The sequence below is a fragment of the Grus americana genome, chromosome 1 (assembly GCF_028858705.1).
Source record: "Grus americana isolate bGruAme1 chromosome 1, bGruAme1.mat, whole genome shotgun sequence".
NCBI lineage: Eukaryota > Metazoa > Chordata > Aves > Gruiformes > Gruidae > Grus > Grus americana.
The window spans coordinates 191,024,414-191,046,999 of record NC_072852.1 but is presented as its reverse complement, the minus strand read 5'-3'; the positions used below and the strand labels follow the sequence as shown (position 1 = coordinate 191,046,999).

The 22,586-nt window shown below is 41.0% G+C and overlaps 1 protein-coding gene across 4 annotated transcripts in view; it reads left to right on the top strand.

Annotated features, from left to right (window-relative positions):
- Window positions 1-22,586, top strand: part of LOC129201904 (complement C4-like) — a 60,810-nt gene that overhangs the window by 37,242 nt on the left and 982 nt on the right. For 2 of the 4 annotated variants that reach the window (XM_054813841.1, XM_054813842.1), the window contains 20 exons: window positions 564-776; window positions 2,057-2,108; window positions 2,645-2,725; window positions 3,770-3,973; window positions 5,453-5,528; window positions 5,920-6,076; window positions 7,625-7,720; window positions 8,045-8,213; window positions 9,230-9,396; window positions 9,820-9,978; window positions 10,584-10,643; window positions 11,110-11,203; window positions 11,939-12,107; window positions 12,724-12,811; window positions 13,422-13,496; window positions 14,555-14,663; window positions 15,652-15,741; window positions 17,629-17,721; window positions 18,492-18,575; window positions 21,921-22,053. In XM_054813841.1, coding sequence (XP_054669816.1) covers window positions 564-776; window positions 2,057-2,108; window positions 2,645-2,725; window positions 3,770-3,973; window positions 5,453-5,528; window positions 5,920-6,076; window positions 7,625-7,720; window positions 8,045-8,213; window positions 9,230-9,396; window positions 9,820-9,978; window positions 10,584-10,643; window positions 11,110-11,203; window positions 11,939-12,107; window positions 12,724-12,811; window positions 13,422-13,496; window positions 14,555-14,663; window positions 15,652-15,741; window positions 17,629-17,721; window positions 18,492-18,575; window positions 21,921-22,053 — 2,369 coding nt within the window. Of the gene's footprint in view, window positions 1-563; window positions 777-2,056; window positions 2,109-2,644; window positions 2,726-3,769; window positions 3,974-5,452; window positions 5,529-5,919; window positions 6,077-7,624; window positions 7,721-8,044; window positions 8,214-9,229; window positions 9,397-9,819; window positions 9,979-10,583; window positions 10,644-11,109; window positions 11,204-11,938; window positions 12,108-12,183; window positions 12,293-12,723; window positions 12,812-13,421; window positions 13,497-14,554; window positions 14,664-15,651; window positions 15,742-17,628; window positions 17,722-18,491; window positions 18,576-21,612; window positions 21,747-21,920; window positions 22,055-22,586 lie in introns of those variants that run through there. The other 2 variants (XR_008575530.1, XR_008575531.1) reach the window with 2 other exon arrangements.

Sequence of the window (22,586 nt, the reverse complement as noted above, 5' to 3'; positions counted from 1 at the left end):
TCTCAGCCAGCTCTGCTTGACCAGCATCTTCTGAACTGTGTTGAATGGTGTAGAGCTGAGATGTATAAAAATGTACTATCCTTCTTACTTCCCTGCGGTTCAGGGACAGGCCAAAACTATATTGCAAGTTCAGTGTAACGATAAAATACTAGTTGATTTACCTTCACAGCCCTAGTCAGTGTAGATGAATGTTAACAGCCCATAGACGTCTCTGGTCCAACCTGCTGCTCAGAGCAGATCCAGTTCAAGCAGGTTGTTCAGGGCCTTGTCCAGTCAAATATTGAGTATCTCCAAGGAGGAAGACTCCACCACCTCTTTGGACAATCTGTGCCAGCATTTTATCACTTCTTGGTGAAAAAGGTTTCCCATTTTATAGATGCAGAATAAGAAATTCAGGGAGGTGAAGTGGAAAACACTTTCCATCTTGCAAAATATCCGCATTGCTATTTCTTTTTTAAGCAAAAGCTAGTCTCCTGTGATACCTGTTTCACAGTGGAACTGGAGTATTTTTCCTGTGCAGGTATGCACTAAGCCTGATCACAGGCATTGCCTTGTCCCTGCAGGTTACAGTGACGATGGAAGGAGTGAAGGGGCTGTGCACTGCAGAGGCGATGGAGAAGGCTGTGCGGCTGGCACTGACGATTAAGGGGAACTCTGCAACACCAGCCTACTTCTCAGTCGTCCCTCTGACTGTGGGACAAATTCCAATTACTATTACTGCTTTTGACGCTGTTTCTGGGCACAGTGACAGCATTAGGAAGAACCTCAATGTTGTGGTAGGTATAACTAGTTGAGGGCAGGGCACATCACAAACGTGTTTCTCCTCAAATATCGTATTCACTATGTGTGGAGCTCTCATGGAGGGAGTGAAATCCTAGAAACATAAGGCTGGAAGGCAATCTCAGGAAACCTGTTTCTCAGCAAGGATTAAGCTATATCACGGGGAAGAAATGTAACCCTGTGGTGGGCTTGTGTGTAGTGTATATGGAAATAATTGTTCTCTAAGGCAAAAAGACATTCTTCTACCCATGACATGGCAGCAGCTTCCTTCATGCAGTCAGTGCCCTTCTCTTAATATTTAATTTCCACCTGCTTCATCAATACTTATAAAAAGTCTTTTCCCTTATGAAGCCAAGATTGATGTTAATCTAGCAATATTTTGAGAAGGAAATAGCCTCTGCGAGACATAAAGTTTAATTTTATTCCTTCTGTTTAATGGATCTTCGACCTTAACAATTGCATAGGTAAAACACATACAGGCAAACAAAGATGTGTTGACTATTTAATACCTTAGTTCTCTTTCAAAGTAATGAAAAGGAGGAGCCTTTTAGAAAAGATGACTTTTCAAGAGTCAACACTGACCAACACAGACTCATTACAGCACCCAAGTAGCTCACCAAGGGCGATTTTCAACCCACAGAAAAAGTGCAGAATATGAACCCTTACACCGCTAATGTCAAAGTATAGCCATGTAGGTAAAGATAAGGCATGGAATGCTGAGAACCTACTGTTGTCACAGGCCATGACTTTTCTAGAGATAGACACAGCCTCAGAGTTCAGTGCTACACCAAAAAAGCAAAAGTGTTTGTAAAAATAGCTTCATTAAAATATAGACTGTTGGAATAGGGATGTGTAGAAATCAGAAAGAAAAAAAAAGAAGTTTTACCAACAAATGAACTCATAACTTGGTGGATTTCATAAATGAGAAGTTTATAAAAGTAAGTCCATGTGTAAACTGGACTTGCATTGCTCACGAAGCTGAGAATAAACTTTGAAGTTTAATTTTTCTGGGTTATTTTTGGTTAAAGGAATTTCATCCAGGGAAGTAAGTCAATAATAATAAAAAAAGTCAGTAGAGTTTATTAGCATTTCAGTTGGGAGACTGAAATTCTGATCTGAAGCTTCAGTTTCACCTGGAGAGAAATCTCATTCCAAAATAACCTATTTCTGCCATCTGCTGGTCTTGTGCAAGGGTGGAGAACACAGATTTCATGCACCTTAATTTCAGGTGTGAGTGCTTGCAAATATTTTAACTTTTCTTTCCTCGATTGTACAGGCTGAAGGTGTTTTACAGAGAGAAGAAAGTACCATTTGCATTAACAGTGACTGTAAGTTACACAAAATAATTAGATACAGATGAGGTTTGAGGTGGGGACAGGGGGTGTAAAGCCTTGTGTGAATATCTGATGGGTGCAGTGAAATACTTCTTAATGTACAAACGTTGCTTTGGTTGACCAGAACTTGTCACAAATCTCTTCATCCAATACACAGCAAAAGACTCAGGAAAGAAAAATAATTTAATTCTAAATGTTTAGAATTTATTTGTATTACTTCTGTGTTTCAAGGTAGCATTCTTCAAATATTAAATAGGCATCTACTTCATTTACAAATGAGTCTTAAAAGGTATTAAAACCAAGCCTCATTTCAAGCCAAAAAATATTGCTAATGATTGAAAAGTAAGTCAATTTAAGAAAGATAAGGATATTTCTTTTCATAAATTTCCATTTAATGTTTCTGATTACATTTCTGTCATAATTGCTATCAACTGTGAGATGTGTAATGAAAAGAATGTTCTAAAATTGCACTGTACATTTTTATGTTTAAAGAATCTGGATGTAGATCTCTATTTGCTATTTCTTTCCAGTGAAGTCCCATACACTGGACCTGAACAGACCATCTAATATGGTACCGAATTCTGATAGTCACGTGTTTGTTAACCTGAAAGGTAAATGCAATCTTTTGTTAATAACTTCTCCATAGGTGACAACAGACATGCCCCTTTGTGCTGCTCATTCCTGAATGTCGAGCCTCCATTCCCTCCTCATTTTTCTGCTATGACTCAACTGGTCTGTGCTACATGCCCAAATCATAAAACAAAACAGCCCCAAGGCTCATCCAGTACCTTTCCTCTTTCTAATTACTCCTCCTCACTTGTATTGGATATAATAGCTTTATGCGGTCCATCCTGCCTCACTGTGCCCAGGCTTACTTTATGGGAAGGCCAGAGCAGAAGGGAAGAGTTCACCTTCTCTAGTAACCTCACACTGCATGTAGGTCTGTAGAAATCTGCTTTAGTCTTCAGAAATAAGGATGCCAGACAGATGTGTAAGTTCTGGGAAGTTCTGTTTTTCTAAAGAGACGATATGTACAATCATATATTAATTTAACCAAATAATCATATACATATATATACTTACGCATATGTATTTTAGAAAACATCTACTAGCAAGTACTCAATGATAAAAACATTTTTTTCCAGAAAATGTAAAATAAGGCATTCTTGATACAAAGGCTATTGGCTTCCATTTCAAATCCCTGTTCTAAAGTATGGGGATGCTTGAATTCATCACATAAGAAAACTGCAGAGAAGAAAACAAAACCAACTCTGAACAAAATGTTTGTCATGATTAAGGCACGATCTTTTTGCCCTCTGTGGGAGGATCAAGTCTGGTTTGACAAGACTTTTCCAGCCCAAACCTGAAGCACCAGTCTTTCTCCCTTCCCTTGCTTCCCTGCCTCCAGTAGCCCCAGGACTCTTTCTTCTCCATGCTCCTTCACTGTCCCAGCTTCTTTTCTCCAGCTTTCCCAGGACCTGGCACCTCATCCTTGTTCTTCTCCAGCTTTGCAAAGTCTTAATTAGCTGAAAGCAGTGTTGAGAAGTATCAGGCCATGCTGGAGTGTCAACCTACACTTAGCATCACCTTTCTTCATGTTACACCAGCCAGCTTTAAATACAATATGTACCATGGCTTCTGTTTTTTTACAACAGGGAATGTTATGGATGAGCCTATTGAAAATTGTCTTAGTCTCACTGGAGTTGAGAAACTTATTCAAGTGCCCACAGGCTGTGCAGAGCAAACAATGGTGAAAATGGCCCCTGCAGTCTACGCTATTGAGTACTTGGATGCCAGTGAGCAGTGGGTAAACTTTAATCCTGAACGGAAGGAGGAAGCCATTGACATGATTGAAAAAGGTACGCAGAAAAAAACCTCAAAGACCAACCAACAGAGTCTTTGTTATCCCTTTGCATTGCACGCTTACCATTGCTACTTGCCAAAGGAGTGAGTGTTGTCTTAACGCAGCCACGCAGAAATGCCTCTGACAATCTGCAGAAAGACACAAGAAACAGAACTGGTGAGGAGGATTTAGGTGACTAATTGCCCACATCTGACATTGCACAGTATTGACATTCACAGCCCACCCTCTTTTGCCTAATTTAGAAGCAGAAAGTAAAATATGAGCTGAACAATTTCAGGTTTTTTTCAGAGTAAATGGATAGCAAAGGCCACCTGATCATTTCCCCCTAATGTAGATGTGCAAAATAGATCAAGATGAATCATGTCCTAAAAATGCTTATTTCTCCCCCTGAATCATAGACAGTGCTTAGGATAACCAGCTGGCATGTAGACATCTCTGTTGCAGATGTCTGTACTTGGCAAGAGGAGTGGTAATCGTGCCACTGACACTTTCTCTTCCACACTCCGGTACTCATTACATGAGCTAGAATGACTCCAATAGCCTTGGACCAACCCAGGGAGGGAGTTTCCTTAGGGAGAAGACAGCTGCAAGGCTGCTTCTTAAAAAGCCCATTCCAAGACCTGATCCAAAGCTGATGTTAAATGCACAGCAAAGCCAGGACCACAGCATGTGGAAGTGGAGATGTTCCACCTCGCAGGCACTAACACAGAGCCCGAGAGTTATCAGTATTGTAGCAGGTACAGCTGATCTTTCTACCTGTAGTGGTGTGCACATGTCATAAAGCAAGCGATCTTCATGATCTTCAGACATTTCATCAGTGAAAAATAAGGGCATAAATAGAGATTAAAAATACGCTAACAGTTGCTAAATGGAAGTCTTTGCCTATTTATCTAAGATTAACTACAGTGACATGAGATCCTGCTGATGAGTATTTGGTATTATCACCAGCATTTACTCACTATATTATGCTTTTATTGATTCTTATTGAAGTTCACCAGGGTAGAAAATGAGTTGTGTGGCTATGATACAGACTTTGTCGAGATAATAGCAGTCAAGATCAGAGGCCACAACTCATGATTTCTAAGCCTATGTCTGACCCAAGACAAGATGTTTTGTATATTTTTTTGATTCCATGCACCATAAAGTCAACAGCTTGAAAAATTGTCAGTAATGGGAAAGAACTTTCCCAAGATTCACTACACAGAAAATGCTTTGTAACCACAGATAACTGCAGTTTCCAGGTTTTTCTGGCTCAATTAAGTCACACAAGACAGGGCACCTTTTAAGCCTAGTGCTTTTTCTGTGTCAAAGGCCTGATGACCCAATCATTCCTCCTTAATATACCAGTGAACACGTCCACGTACTCTTCCACTAGTCAATACTGAACATGTCTATGCTAATACAAGTGATGTATGAAAATGCCCAAGAAATATGTGTATTCTCTGAACAGTTATGTGCTATCCTGTTCATGCAGGTTATACTCGGCTGCTTGAGTTTCAGAAGGTAGATGGTTCCTATGGAGCATTTAAAACAACCCCCAGTAGTGTCTGGTAAGTGTATTTTTCGTAATCAGCTTCGGTTCTTTTTTTTCCAAAATACCACTATTATCATTTGATGCATCAGAAGTTTTTCTGGGGGGATGGATTTTCAAAATCTGGTGGGCATGGTGTTGCCTATATACTTTTGTCATGGACAGTCAGCCATGTAAGTCTCTGAGCATGTTTAGTCCTTGATGAAGGAGGCTCATATGGAGCCACTGGTTATTTTGCATTTGCAACAGAGTAGAAATATTCATGTTCATGTTGAATGATAACTCACTAAGTGCCAGGGAGCACGCTGTATTGAATAAGAGTCTACAGAATGACTATGTTTCTTTTCCTGTCAATATAGTCTTCTATAAATATATGTCATCACAAGTTTGGAACATTATCTTTTGTTCAGGTTAACTGCATTCATTGTTAAAGTACTCACAAGGTGCAGAGAATACATTACTGTCCAAGACAGTCACATACGCAACTCAATTTCTTACTTGCTTCAACAACAACAGACAGATTATTCATTCCACGACCATCACCCAGTACTGGACAGGACTATGCAGGTAGGTCATTTGTATTTAGAAGAATCTGTTGCACATTTAGGGCTGTTAAGGATCAAAAGGAATATTCAGGGTTGTTGAGAAACCAAAAATGTATCTAAAGAAAAGAAATTTGTAATGTAAGAAGTACAAAATTTATAATGTAGAATTAATTTGTTAAAAGGTACGTTATGTCAGAGACTCATAGCTGGCACTTCACCACCTTTATCTTTTGATCCAGCCTTAGATAATTTTGCAGCTGACCTACGCACTTAGAAAATTAATTCTGAGATCTTTGTGCTTGGTAAAAATGTATGCCTTTTGTTGCCAAAGGCCATAGAGCCATGGAATTATAATTTTGTTTTGAAGGGACCTCCAGAGGTCGTCTAGTCCAACTTGTGCTCAGAACAGGTCTAGTTAGATCAGATTGCCTGTGTCCACCTGAGTCTGGAGTACCTCCAAGGATGGGAAACTCACAGCCTCTCTGGATAACCTTTTTCAGTATTGAACCACTACCATGGTGAAAAAAAAATAAATCTGAATACCTAATCAGAATTTCCAATTGTATATGTTAGTCTATACATCCCCTGCAAGTGTCCAGAAACACAAATTATTACGCTATCCATGATGCATGTAGGATATGAAAATAATGTGCGTCTTCCAAAATTCTTTGAAAATGCAGATACCTTTGTAGTTATATGAAAAAGTGTATTAATTTTATTAATTATCTTTGTCAAACCACCAGTAAGGCTTTCACCTTCAAAGTCAGTTCCACAGTTGATGTAACACTGTTGGGGGCGGGGGGGGAAAGACAAACGAAAAACCAGCTAAAGAACTCGCCAAAGGTTTTTTGACCTGTGTTCACGCTGAGATACTTATCTTCTATTTTACATTTACTTCAGGAGCTGTGCATGATAATTTTGTACAGAGACTTAAGTCTCTCCAAGCAGACAACCTATCCTTCTCCTTAGGATAAACATTTGGGGCTGAGTGAAGGAGAAGATTATTGTCAGACTGTTGAAGATCCTAAGGTTGTTGTCAAAGTAAAGCATGAGCAAAAGAATCACAAAGAAGAATAGTAATGAAAATGCAGACCTTCCGGGGGGGAAAACCTAATGAGAGCACTGTGTTTAGTTTATCAAGAAGACGATGAAGAAATTATCTACTAATGGTGTATAAATACGTTTACAGGAGAAAAGTTCTGCATGTTAAAAGTCTCTTTAGTCTGTAGGGAGTAGCAGAGAAATGAAAAAAACCCAAACACTGGAAATTGAATACATGAATATTGCAATGAGAAATTGTAGATTTTTAACTATTGGTTAAATCATTAAATATTTGATTACCAGCTGAAGGACGTAGTGGGTTCCTAATCTCTTAACTTTGCCTAATGCAAACTGGCTGCCTTTGTAGAAGATACACTTTAGACTGCCATGAGCTATTGAGCAAAATTAAAGGGTAAAACTACATGGTCTGTGGTCAGATGGTTTGACTCCATGAAAAGTGATTTTCTAAATTTAATTGTAAGCATATGCATGTACATTTCACTTTTCCTTTTCATGTTTCATCTATCAGGGTGGCATTGGGTCAGCAGAAGAGGATTTGGCTTTGACAGCCTTTGTAACTATAGCATTGCAACAGACTCTACAGGTCTACGAGTCACCTGATGTGGTAGGAAACCTGATTTTTTAAGGCTTTTATCTGAAGGCTATTGCACAATGGCATGTCCATCCTGCTGTCTTAAAGTACTGCAAATGAGGAGGTAAAAGTCTGTTTACATCTGTGGCGCATAGGAAAAGATGCCATGGCCTAACGTACAACAAGGTGTTTTGAGCTACGCACTCCATCAACGGCTTTAATCACTAAGCAAAAACTATTAAAATTGTCTCAAAATTAATACACTGAAGTATTCTAATTTCCTAGTCCTCACACCAGCAATAACAGTTAGTAGGGTTGGATGACCTTTTTATATCAATTAATTCTGTGTTTTCACAGGTACAAGTAGTTAGACGAGCAGTGGCTTACATGAAAAACCAACTTTCAACAAATACTAACTGCTATTCTACAGTTATCACTGCTTATGCTCTGACACTTGTGCAGTCTGATAGTGGAGAAGCTCAGATGGCAAAAGAAAAATTACGAGGCTGTTCTGTTTTTGATGCAGGTACTAGTAACCATTCTTAAAAATTCAGTTGGAAAGCACTCTTCCTAATTAAAGCACTTGCAGCACTCTATTATGTGAACAAAGTGTATTCAAGTAAATTAAGGCTGTTTAAATTTATAGAAGTGTATATTTATTTGTGTAATATACTCAATTATTTAAATTACATAATTAAATATTTCCATATTTGTAATATTTAATTTGTATAATTACTGTCACTATAAAGTAACAACTTAGCATTGTGAAGTTTGGATTGTGATCTTGTCTGGTACTGGAATTGGAACAAAACCATGGTAAATAGTCATTTACCTTTTCTGCTTCCTTTGCTGCCTATCAAAGTTTCCACACCCCAAAAGTGCATTTAAAAAAAGAAAAAGTCCAAGCCAGCTGAAAAAGAAGAAACTTTTGATGGGTAAATGGGAATGAACAGCTATGTGTGGGCGTAGCCCAGACTGGATTTGTGAGCAAGAGGGAAGATGTCTTTCCCAGTCCAGATGCTTTCAAAGCCCCCCACCAGTTCTCAGTGTTTTGTTCCAGCTCTGCATGGATGTCACCTCTTACGCTCCAGTGTGTGGCTGTGGTCACTGCTGAGTCAGCTGGTTGTGTGGCCGCACTGCCATGCTATTCATTTCTCCCAATTTGTTTGGTTTAATAAACATTAAACATTACGGTTTAATAGCCATAGTTTAAGCATAGGGAATATGCTTCTCTTAATCAAGCCTGGACTTATGGGCATAATAAATCTCTCAGGGACCACCAGACACAGTGCTACCACTCCATCAGATGGACATCGCTGTACAATGGGATCGTTAGTCCGTAATGATTGGATAAGCCAAAACTGAAAATGTGATTTTCCTTTTCCATTGTCTCTGCTTCCCAACTGATTTGTTGCTCTCACGAAAGCATCTGTGTCTTGTGGTGCCTCAGTGCTACGACATGAAATATCCATTATGTAGAACAATAGTCACTGTTGGCAAATGTTTTTACCAAGGGGATTCAAGACTGAGTTATTCTTACAGTGAATCAGCAGCGCTACTGGGGAAACGGCAACGATGCAGTCTCAGTGGAAACCACTGCCTATGCATTGCTTCAAACACTGCTCCTGAAAGACATGGAGTACGCAACGCCTATCGCCACGTGGCTGACAGAAAGAAGGAACTACGGTGGAGGATACTGCTCTACACAGGTGCCTGACCACCAGTCCGGGTGGAGTTTCAGGGGGAGGGAAGAAAACAGAAACCCCATAAATACTTTTTCATTTCAATTTGAAAGCACCGTAACGGTTAATCCTGAACTTCCTCGGTGTATGAAGCACCAACGATTTTGGTCCATTAATAAAAAATGTTACAAGCCAGCAAAGATCCTTCTTCTTTATGAAGACTTATGGTAATCGAAGGACAGAACTCCAGTGGTTTTAGGATTTTAATGCTAAAAGAAGCAGCTGGGAAATTAAACAAATAGTGCAGGTAGAAACAGATACAGGAGAACTTGAAAGCAGCAAAAAAACTGAAGGTGAAGAATAGCTCCAGGTGATTGATCATGTCATCTTACAAATTGTTGAAATAACCTGGCATAATTGCTGGGTTTTTTGCATGCCTTTCTCACCTAGGACACAGTGGTGGCCCTAGAAGCTCTGTCAGCATACAGCATACGAGCACTGAACACTGCTTCCACCAACCTGACCGTAAAACTGGGAACACCTGGAAGGCAGAAGGATTACGTTATTACTCTGACTAATACTGATGAAGCCATTCAGAAGCAGCTAGAGGTACACAACCATCTATTGTTTCAAACCTTTTTTCCTCAAACAGGAGAAACATGAGATCACCTGGCCTAGCTTTTCTCATGTTAAGCAATCATCATATAGCTGGTTTATAGTATTTTTTAATAATTTAATCTGTAAAAAAAAAAAACCCAGAAGCTTTTTAAAGAAAAAATAATCAACAGATGCTTAGCCGCACACTTTAGAGGCCTTTTCCTGCCTCTTCAAGGACTTTCGTGACGTGAATCTCCCTTGGTAGTGAAGAGCAGCCAGCAGCCCAAGTCTTGCTATGGAATGAGGAGGAAGGGGAATATTCTGATATTCAGTGTGTTGGGACCTGTGAAAACGTCAAATCCAGGCTGCAGAGGACAGAGTAAAGTTGGCAAAAATATGTCTCCTGGGCCCCAGAATGGAAGAGTAAGCCCAGCACATTAAAAATCCTCTGAGAGTTGAGGTCTCATAGCTCCTTCCATAGCTAAAGTTTTCCTCTATCCCAGTTCTGAAAGTCAAAGGCATAGAAGATCATGAAGATCACAGAAAAACTATAGATCAAATGCTGAGCACAGACTAAATCTCTTCTTTTTTTTTTTTTTTTTACCCTTGGTTTGCAGTTCGAACTTGGGAGAAAACTTGAAGTGTCTGTACACGGCAGAGGAAATGGGACAATGAGTGTAAGCTGTAAATTAGAAATTCGGAGTCCATCTGGACTTCTTTTATTCCCTTCTTGAAAACAAACTGAGAAATTATTTGCCATGGCTTTATGCTTTGTGTTCCTATCCGCAGATTTCTAAAATTTGGGGCCTGCAGACTACTCTGAAGGGCAGTCAATTTTTCCTGTTTTTAACTTTAAGTCCATGAAATGTCAATGCTGATAGAGGTGGCTGGAGTTTGAGAGACCCCTTTGTGGTTGGGAACGGAGGGTTATCTCAAAGGTCCCAAGACATTTGTGATTTGCCCATGGGACCTCTCCTGCTTACACCCACGGCAGTCGTCTGTGACTAGTGTGTGCCTCTGGGAGACCGGTGTTCCTCTCCACACTCCCATGTCCCATCAACATTTGCTGAAGTCCTGGATGAGTAAATGCCTTGTCATTTAAATGATATTTTTAATGGTTCGCTGTTTGTGTGTTCATCTTAGATATTGAAAGTGTACTGGTCTTCTGAGCTGGAGAACAACACGTGTAACGATTTGATTTTGACAGTGGAAATGGAAGGGAGCATTAAATACTCTGGTGAGTGAAAAGGGAAAGTGACACCTTTGGCCAACTGCTAATAATACTTAATGGCTTTCCAGCCTTGGAAAGTGGGAATAAATTAATGAAAACAAGGAAAGAGAGAGGCCTCTGAACCCTGCCTAGCCATTGTTGCATTCAGCTTATTAATATTTTTTTGTAGTTTACTGAGTGACTGTAGGTGCAGAGCATACCTAACAGATGCACAGGTACTATTAGTAACTCTTTTTTGGTATTGGGAGGAGAGAAGGGTGAATTCCCTTCACGGTGTTTCTGGCTGCCCTACGGGGAAAGCCCAGCTCAGTTCCCTGGATAATAAGCTCCTACCATGTGGCCTTAAAAATTCTTTGGGACAGACCTGTCATAAGTATTTTCATATGAGCAAGACTGTATTTTCCATCCCCTGAACTGTGTATTGATCATCGTCTCTGCCTATGTCTGCATGTTTTCTTTTTGTTTGAACAGCTAACTTTTGGAGACAGGGATTGTCCTTTACATATCTATGCATAGCCTAAACTCAACTCTTAGTTAGATCTGTTGGTTATTCTGACTGTAATTATCCCTAAAATTTAACTTTGAATGAATTAGAAATACTGAGATGGTGTGCAGCAAACTTTTATAAAACCCATAGAGATGGCATGACTGCCCCAGGTATTTATCATTATGCAAAAAGGAGCAAAATTTCCAGGTCCTCGGTCAAATGTGTGCATGGCTGATTGTGTCTGTCACCTCCAGAAACTGCATACTCTGACGAAAATTATGATTATGAGGACTTGATTGCTGCAGAAAACAGCGCGTTTGAGCCACTGTCTGAAATAGAGTGGTTTGATATCCACAGCAGAAGGAAAAGGGATGTGAACCCTCCCAGTAAAGGAGAATCGCTGCAGTACAAAGTCTGTGTCAGGTAGGTCTGCAAGATCAGCTCTTCATTAGAAAATGAATTCATTTTTGTTTGTAATTCAGAACAATTAATTTTCCAGCAATGACACAACTACCTGATTTTTGAGAAGGTGGAAGTAGAAAAGATTGGAAGTCCAATACATATGCCTAATGGATAGTTAGAGCGATGAGGATTTTTGCCTTGGACAGGTGATGTAAATTTGACTTGGTCCATGAAGAATTTGGATCAACTCATTTCTTATCTCTACTCTCTAGGTAATAGAGAATAGACACTTTGTCAGTGTTGTTTACCTTCCCTATCTTCAACAGTGCTTTTATGGTGCGATGAACTGTCCTTTGAAAGTGATTCTTTCTGTCTATGAGCTATAAAGAAAGCTTAGATGACAAGCTCAGGCAGGACATCTGGGTTTTGGATGACCATTTGACTAGTTTAGATGACTAATTTTGCCTCATGAAGCTCAATGAGGTAGGCTGCTAATTTTCAAATTAAAATCCACTTAGAAAACTTAAATGGAGCAGAATGTTTTGTTTCACCATTAGCAAGCCTCAAGAGCCAAACCCTTCAAAGCAAGCTGGCTGTTCAGTGCAGGTGTTCGCTGCTGACAGTCTCCTTTATAAAGGTCCACAGGTTCCAATGCACCAAAAATGTCCCTGGTTGATCTCTCTCTGCTGAGTGGCTTGGAGCCTGACACAAAGGATCTTGAACAGGTTAGAAACATACTTTTCTGTGCAATCTTTTATAGCCCTTTCTATAGAAAAATTGTCTTTTGAAATCTTTCCAAAGTCCACTGAATAAAGAAGGGAAAACAGATTTTGGATAGATATATTTTTATTATTCTTGTTCTGATAAAATATTCTTGGCGTATCTATACAAGCAATGAAAAACTTGTGGTGAACAGAGTTCAGCCTTCTTAGTCTAGAATAGAAATTAGGGTGAGGTGCAGCAGGGTACTTAAATACATGCCTGTCAACACATATCGCTGTCCCCACTGGCACTGTTGCCCCATTACATGCCAGGACGGTGTGTCCTGTGCTTGCAGGGGGGCAAGGCAAGCACACCTCTCAGAGACGGTTGCCAGTAGGGCACAGTGACAGGGAGATGGGGCACAGCGTTCTGCAAAGGTGGCTACAGAGTTTTGGGTTCTGGAGCCTGCTCACTTGCAGGAGGTTTGCCCAGGTTCATGCTCTTAGGGAGGAAGAAAGAGGGCAGAATAAAGCCAACAGCTGAACTAAGCAAATCAGAATATAGAGGGTGGTAGCAAAGATGTCCTTGTTATGCTGGGGTTTCGTTCTGATCTGTTTGTTTGTTTTCCTGCAGCTGGTGATGTCTTCAGACCAGTACATTCAGCACTATGAGTACAAGGAAGGAAAGGTTTTGCTCTACTTTGGTGAGGTAAAGAAACCCAATGATTTTCCAGTCTCTGCCATTTCAGATAGCATATATAGACTTCTTTTTAAACCTAATCATCATCATTTTTCACACTCCATTACCTTCCTGTGATTTTTGTCATATATTATTATTGAACAGCTCAGTTGAAAGAAGGTGGAGGAGGGGAAGAAGGGAAACATGCACTTTTGTCCTCCACCTTTCTATGTTCCAGGAGATGTAGTCCATGTTTCAGGTTTGGGCCGAACCCCCCCCAAAAAAAAAAGGGAAAGCCTCTCTAGCCAGAAGAGATGCCTTTTGTCCAAGATTAACAAAGTGTTAACTAGTGGTCCTATAAATTCCACATTAACACCTTGCATGTGAAGTTCAGTATTTCTGGATCGAGATCCATTTAGTGACAAACAAATATAAACATCAAAACCTCTAGCTTCTGTGTATATTTCCCCATATTTTGGATAATGACTCCATCCTACACCCACCTGAGTTGCTTCACTTCCACAGCCAAAGCAGGGGGTTCTCTGTAGAAAGCATACACAGAGCAATGATTTTTATTTTTTTTTAAATATAAGACAATAGACAAATAAAAAATGTAAATGTTATTGCTGCTATGACTGTCCTAAATAAATTGTGTATTTAACATAGGTCAAAAGCTGCCCCTGATCTTAGCACTTTACTAAGGAAAGTCTATATACCGGTGGCCACTGGTACAGGATAGGCTGTGAGCATATATTATACTCATCACTCCTGTGCAAGGTGGCTTTAGGCAAAGGCTGAAAAGTAAACCCCAAAGTAGTGATGATGTGAGTTTGGATCAAAGAGTTTCAGGCAGAGAAGACCTGCACACAGCTCACAAAACTATATTTACTAGGCTTAGCTCATCCACAAAATCTCCCAATAAAATCATGACAGGAAATGCCTTCTTCAAGTTGAGGCTACAGCTGTCAGGATTAACTCACCTATGCCATCAGAAACAAGCATTAACAGCTGGTATGGGCTGAATAAGGAACTGACTGGGGAGAAAGAGTTAGTTTACCCATCATAACTATTGTTCGTTTTTCTTACAGCTCACAAGCGGACCAGAGCCAGATTGTGTAACATTTGGGGCAAAGCAGATCAATCCCATGGGCTTGGTTCAGCCAGCAAATGCCATCCTTTATGATTTTTACAACCCTGGTAAGGGCACAGAAAAATGATGCATAACTGATCGAGCGACCCTCAAGAACAAACTCGAATCTATAGAAAGGTGGTTTTGAAGTAGTGTGTGAAACCACATGACTTTGTTAAATGTTAAAATAACCTGCCTCGAATACTGTCTTCTAATACCATGGCTTAAGATCATCTAAACAGAGATCCTCTCAGCAAAGGTCCCTTATTGCAAATGGACTGAAAATACAAACTTTTGCACACTTGGATTTTTAAATCAGATTTCCTGAGCTCCTTTGTCTCATGGTGCTTTTAAGCATGTTCTACTCACATTATCTTTTTGGTCAGGCTGTCTTTCTATGTATGTAAGATAGGCAGCCTTAGAGTATGGCTTATGTACTTTCCTCCTTGCTGGAGGAACCAGTCTCGTTCCCCATTCAAAGAAGGTTAAATGCAAATCATCCCCATTTGCCAGAGTTATGTAACCAATATTTGAAAATTAGGTCAAATCTCTGCCTTGCCTGAAGCTGAGGGATCCAAGACAGTTTACACTATGTTTAAACCACTAACTGCTGGTGAACCTATCTCCTCTTTCTGAAACAGTGCAGTGCTCACTGTAGCTCTGTGGTCAAAAGATGCTTTTAAGATGGATGCTTTACAGAGGGGGGGGGGGGGAAAAAAAGGAAGACTGCAACTTTAAAAAAAAAACCAACCCAAACAACAACAACAAAAAAACCCCAAAACCCCAGCTGAACAAAAAAATCCCAAACACCTCCCCCCCCCCACCAAAATAACCCAGAAGCAACAACCCAGGTTGTTGCCCAGCTGAAAGGCAGAGTGATCCCTGTACTCTAGGTGCCTAGGCTATAGGTCTTTGAGCACTGCTGACGTGCATCTGACCCCTTAGTGCTCTGATTTCTCTGGACCAAGGATAAGTTGCACTGCAAATGTAGTTTCTACTTCATAGGCTTTTCCACCTGAGCTCTCTGAGACAAGCCATTTTGTTTCTTCTCCGTAGCCAGAAAGTGCAGCGTATTCTACAGTGCTCCCAAGCACAGCGCCATGCTTTCAAAGGTGTGCCACGCCAACGTTTGCCAGTGTGCAGAAGGTAAGGAATATCTAAATAGGTTGATCTAAAAGAAGATGAGAAATGTTAAGCCAAGAAAGGACCATTACAGTTATCCTAATGCATAATACAGGACACAAAGCATCCTCTAGTATCTTTGGTACCAAATTGAAAATTTTTTTTTAAGATATCTAGGATTGATTTGATAGTTGAATGCAATGTGTGTATATATATGCGCATATGTATTTAAAAACCCTCCACCGCACCTCTAAGTTGTTCTGCCATGTTATTTTATTCTCTGTTATAATGTTGAGTGAATGACTGTGTAAACCTGAAAGTGCACAAGTCCATGGAACCTGATGAGATGCATCTGCAGATCCTGAGGGAACTGGCGGATGAAGTGGCGAAGCCAGTCTCCATCATATTTGAGAAGTCGTGGCAGTCTGGTGAAGTTCCCACTGACTGGAAAAGGGGAAACATAACCCCCATTTTTAAAAAGGGAAAAAAGGAGCACCTGGGGAACTACAGGCTGGTCAGTCTCACCTCCGTGTCTGGCAAGATCATGGAGCAGATCCTGCTGGAAACTATGCTCAGGCACATGGAAAATAAGGAGGTGATTGGTGGCAGCCAACACAGCTTCACTAAGGGCAAATGGTGCCTCAGAAATCTGGTGGCCTTCTATGATGGGGTTACAGCATTGGCGGACAAGGGAAGAGTGACAGACATACCTGGACTTGTGCAAGGCATTTGACACTGTCCCACACGACATCCTAGTCTCTAAATTAGAGACACATGGATTTGATGGATGGAGTCAGTGGATAAGGAATTGGCTGGATGGTCGCACTCAAAGAGTTGTGGTCAACAGCTCAATGTCCAAGTGGAGAACGGTGACGAGTGGTGTTCCTCAGGGGTCGGTACTGGGACCAGCACTGTTCAACATCTTTGTCAGCGACATGGACAGTGGGATCGAGTGCACCCTCAGCAAGTTTGCCGATGACACCAAGCTCTGTGGTGTGATCAATACGCTGGAGGGAAGGGATGCCATCCAGAGGGACCTTGACAGGCTGGAGAGGTGGGCCCACATGAACCGCATGAAGTTCAACAAGGCCAAGTGCAAGGTCCTGCATGTGGGTCAGGACAATCCCAAGCACAACTACAGGCTGGATGGGGAATGGATTGAAAGCAGCCCCGAGGAGAAGGACTTGGGGGTTTTGATTGATGAGAAGCTCAACATGAGCCAGCAGTGTGTGCTTGCAGCCCAGAAAGCCAACCGTGTCCTGGGCTGCATCAAAAGAGGCGTGACCAGCAGGTCGAGGGAGGTGATCCTGCCCCTCTACTCCGCTCTTGTGAGACCCCACCTGGAGTACTGCGTCCAGCTCTGGGGGCCCCAGTACAGGAGAGACATGGAGCTGTTGGAGCGAGTCCAGAGGAGGGCCACGAAGCTGATCAGAGGGCTGGAGCACCTCTCCTATGAAGAGAGGCTGAGAGAGCTGGGCTTGTTCAGATTGGAACAGAGAAGGCTCTGGGGAGACCTTATTGTGTCCTTTCAATACTTAAAGGGAGCCTACAGAAAAGCTGGAGAGAGACTGTTTACAAGGGCATGGAGTGATAGGACAAGGGATAATGGCCTTAAGCTGAAGGAGGGTAGATTTAGATCAGATATAAGGAATGAATTCTTTACTGTGAGGGTGGTGAGGCACTGGAACAGGTTGCCCAGAGAAGTTGTGGCTGCCCCCTCCCTGGAAGTGTTCAAGGCCAGGTTGGATGGGGCTTTGGGCAACATGATCTAGTGGAGGGTGTCCCTGCCCATGGCAGGGAGTTGGAACTAGATGATCTTTGAGGTCCCTTCCAACCCAAACCATTCTATGATATCTATCTAAATATCCATGCCTGCAGAGACAGATGTATCCTTTATTCTCTTCACTCTAGGTCCCTGCCCAAGACAAAGATCAACTTTCAATAAAGGCATAATGCAAACCACACGCTTTAGTTTTGCCTGCTACCACCCTATTTCGGATTACGGTAAGGCATGAAAGACTACTGTCAATTTAGCTTAAACATAGTTCTTAATAATAAGGATAAATTTGTAGTTTTATATGCCTAGATCTCTCCTGAAATTAGTAGGGTTTCTGTATCTGTCCTAGATGCTGAGGAGATGAAATGAAACCATGTGCTATTGCAGTCATCAGGGGGGTGAAAGGGGAAAGTAAAGGCCTCAGAAAGATGTAGTGGGATGCTAGGGGAAGGAAGCATGGACAACGTTACGTTATATGGTTTAGAAAAGACCCATGGTGTGAGCACCACCGTCCCCTACATTCCTAATGTTACAGGATGGAGATAAAGAGCAGGCTTTGCATGGCATGCCATAGCTCAGCAGCTCCTTCTGTGGAGCTAGATGAATATTTTCTCCTTTGTTAATTTGCCTTTCTGGCCTCTTCTTTGGATGGGAAGTTGGAAGAACTACTGAAGGAAAACTGGTTCAGCAGCTTTGGTAAGTTAGATGCTAACAGTAGGACAGGAAAAAAAGTGAAAACCTAATCATATAGGAGCTTCTTTAAAAAGAAATACACAAAAGGAATGCAAATCTAGAGGTTGTTGATTAATACCTGACTGTCTAAAAGCATATTAGGTATACAGGGTTACTATCCTGTTGTCTTTTATACCCCTATGATTTGTGAATAGGTGGTACTCTAGCCTCTGTATAGACATCTGGTAAAAGCATACCTGTTTTTCAGTTTTTGGATGCAATTTCTTGTTTCCACCTGGCCTCACACAGTTGTTGTCTGTTGCAGTGTACGAGGTGGAGCTCCTCAATAGGACACAGAAGAATGTTTTTGATTACTATGAGGCCAAAATCCACAGAATCCTTAAAGCCAGTAAGTATCAAAATGTTTGGCTCCTTTAATTCACCTGTAGGAAAACTAGGTTGATTAAATGTTAGCCAGTCTGAGCCATGCAGAAGCCTTCTCTTGCTGTGGAAAGTAGGGTCAGATATACGTCTACCCTAGGCTTGCAAGAAGACTGATTTCTTGCCAGGCTCATTTGGTGCAGCTACCTCGCTGTTCAGCTCAGGGACAGGTTGCTTTGGTTCACATTGTGCAGCAATCCCAGAGCACACGGGCGTCAGTCCTTTCAGGTGAAACTAATCCAAAAGACATATTCCAGCTGCATTCAGTCCATGGCTCCAAAGTGGAGATAGTCTAAGATAAACCCTCCAAAAGCATGCATAGTGTGGATATTAGGTCTTCTGCATCAACTAATTCACTTTATAGACTGCTGCTATCGATCCAGATTTCTTTTTCTACTGTACCTACTGACCTCTGTTCTGATACTAGAGGAAGATTTGAAGAGCTTGTTATGCAATTATTAAGCACTTGCAACCCTTGCAGAACACACTGAGTTCTCCACAATGACTTGTCTGAAGTCAGCGAACACAGGAAAACTTCTAGAACTTCAATTTAATAATTGTGATAACAACAAAAAAGCCTTTCTATTTCTTTAGGTGCAGTGTAAAGATTTGCACTGCTCAGACAAACGCCCTTTTGCAGGCCTGCCATCCCAGCTATCCCCATGTGAATTTTATCAGCAGCATCAGTGAACACTGATACTCTTCAAAGTAATTTCTGGAGAGGCTGTCAGATGACATCTCAGACTTCAGCTGCTGTGGTATCATGTGGTTGTCGGGTTTGAGTTTGGCAACCAGACATTGCCTTTAAAAAACAACTTCAAAGATTTTGAAATCTTCCCTGTCTGGAACAGAATAATTAACTCGCTTGCTCAATCTTTGCTCAGGGGACTGGCAATGTCACCCCCTCCTTTATGGCTCACAACTTGTAATCTGTGCCCAATGTTCAGCTCCTGTTGGAAAATCAGGTCCACACTTCGTGAGTCCAGAGACAGCATCTGTCATACTCAGTGCTTCCCATATGCAGGGAAATTGCAATGTACCTAGTGATCAAGACACTGGCTATGGGAGATTATGTGATGGAAAGTTTCATTAAAACCTATCGGATCTAACAGGATTTAGAGCTCTGGGCCCCAATGCATTTGTACTCACAACTCACAGGCAAGCACTGGAAAGATTTTGTTTCTTGGCAGCTGAGAGAATCATCCTTTGAATCTGAAGCGATAACTTTTCCCATTCCCGTCTCCTTTTTTTTGATCCCTTTAAAATCCCCTTTGGTTTGTGCTGTATGAGGCAGCTTATGAGCATCAGTAGGCTATCAAGACTGTTTCAGCAGGCTTGGGAAAGGCTGGGAAGAGGCATGAAGCCAAGATGATGAAGAAAAAGCAAGGCTTTGCATCCAAATCAGCTCATGACTGAACTAGAGTTGTTCTCTTTTGTATTTTCTGTGGCTGTTTTGAGTGACATTGGTCTCTGTTGCCATCACCAAGGGTAGGTGAGAATTAGTAGGGTAAATTCTCATTCTCTTGGAGCCCTGGCATTATTTCAGTATCAATCCTTGCAAGAAAGGGTTGGTTCAGAAGACAGATGGAAACACTTACTTGTGTTTGGGAGTCAGCAAAAGAGAATTTTGCAGATGTGCACTCCTTGGATTACTTTCATTATTAATAGAATTAGTGCACATGTTTTGGATGGCTAACGTTTATGCTGTCCTGTGAGTCTGTTAGGGGAACAGTATGGCCCATGCAAAATAGCACAGAATCCTTTTTTTTTTTTCATTATAGATTCTAAAACTTGAACTAATTGTTTCCCTTAAATTCTGCTTCAATACTTTAGAATATTATATTTCAATTTTAATTTTTTTTTAATTGGAAATTACACAATAATCTGTTAAAGTAATAGCTCAAATGCTTATGATCCCCAGAGTCTGAACTGTGTTAGGCCATTTGTGAAGCATATGAACCGAGAAACACCATGGCAATTTAAGCGCAATGAACCTGAGGCATAACATCATCATTTTCTCAAGTAATTCTCATCCATCTTTGCATTCCTTGAACAAAATGAAAATTCAGTACAGCATGTAGCATGGGAACAATAGAAAGGTCTTGGATTATATGAGAAAGCCTGTAATACAGTATTATTCTTTGGAAGAATGCAGATGTAAAACAGCATACAGTACTGAAGGCTGAATTTTCTCTGGCCTATAAGTACCATATATAAAATTAATGCAAGTTTTAACTAGGAAATAGATAAGTTTCTTAGTGCTAGGTGTCACAGATTAGCACTCTACGTCACATTTTCTGAACTCTTATTATTGTTAAAATATTCTACTTCAGATTTTTATTCCATTCTTAGGATTTTATTTTGAATACTAGACTTTCCATACTTGTAATATAATACTTTAGAAAGCAGATGCTGCACAAGGTTCTGGATTGTGGTGTTTTACCTGTACTTTAAGCTGCTTTAATGTTGAATTTGTCACCACAGTAGTGCATGACATTTCATATTATAGTTAGAAAGAGAGTAAGAAATTAGAGTATTGCTGTTATTTGCTTTTTTTTTCAAATGGACTTTGAAAACTGTTATTCTAGCCGAACAACACAGTATCCTCATGACATGCGTTAGTCTGATGAATAAGCCTCTTTCCAGCTCTCATGCCATTGCGGTACCTGAATACCCTTCTCGTCTGCCTTGGATGCCCACGTCTGTAATAGGCAGTGCAGCTCTTGAATGAATAATCCTCTGGGCCAGAAGCCAGACCAGAATTTTTGAAGTTGTTTTAATGTGGAGATCACCAAGCGCATGTCCTATATATCAGCTTCAGAGGGAACAGCGTAAAGGCTAAATCAGTGAATTTCAGGTCAGGTGTGCTAAGGAGAGTGAGTTTTTAATACTGCCTGATGCATTGTTGAGCCTTAAGACATTTGAATTTAGTTTGCTAGCTTTTAAGACCACTATGAGCCTGAGTAATCTGAAATATAAGATAGTGTGTTTTGTTTCTCCTTTAGCTTTTCGTTCAGTCTCTGAGATTTAAACAAACTTCATACAGCCTGAAAGATCTCTATAGCAAAACAGCCCCTTCAGTAACTACTGAGGAGGCCAAGACAACCAGCTAAGACAGAAATGGCTTACTTTTTGTCAGGTAACGTTAAAGGAAATATATGGTCATTTACTCCCATGTCAAGCCACAGTCCCCAAGTGAAACATTACCTTGGCTTAGCAGTGGAATTAATGACCACAAGGGGTTGTGTCCTGTGGGCTCTGGTTCTACTCTTTATCAGGAAAGTTCATAGGATTTTCTCTTCTTGTGCCACAGGTGCTGATGAAAGCATCCAAGTGGGTGCCCACCGACAGTTCCTGACGCGCTCCACGTGCAAATTGAACATGATCACTGGCAAACGGTACCTCCTCATGGGGAAAGATGGGCAAACAGTTGATTGCAACAACAAGTAAGTGCAATGGTTTCTGAGCAGCAGAAGCTGCTATCGCGGACCATTAATCCAGAGGTTACTCAAACTATTAGAGTACCTCCAGAAAGCAAAAGGAGGGGCGAATTTCTTAGGGACTGATTCTGCTGGAATTTAAAATACAAAGAGTAACTTAACTAACTCTGTAGGCAAAAGGCAAGCTGTGGGAAAGAGGTGAGCCACCCAAATCCATCAGCTCTTTTATCTGTGCAGAGCCGGGTTCCCGCACTTTTGAGAATCAAAATCTGGCCCTCACTCCACTGGGTTAAAAACTCACAGCTAGAACAAGAGAATGGGAAACGCTACACTGTTCCATCTACTGCAAAAGCCTTACACAACTCCTGTGTTTGCAAAAGAAATGGGTGAGACTGTGGCTAAAAGTGACTTTTGTTGCATCATGTGTGCACGTACGTCATTCTTCTCATTTCTCATTGGGAATTTATCGTCTCATTTCTCACGGGAATTTATCTGAGTAGGAATTTAGTCTGACTATTAAGTATTCAGGGAGGAAGCCA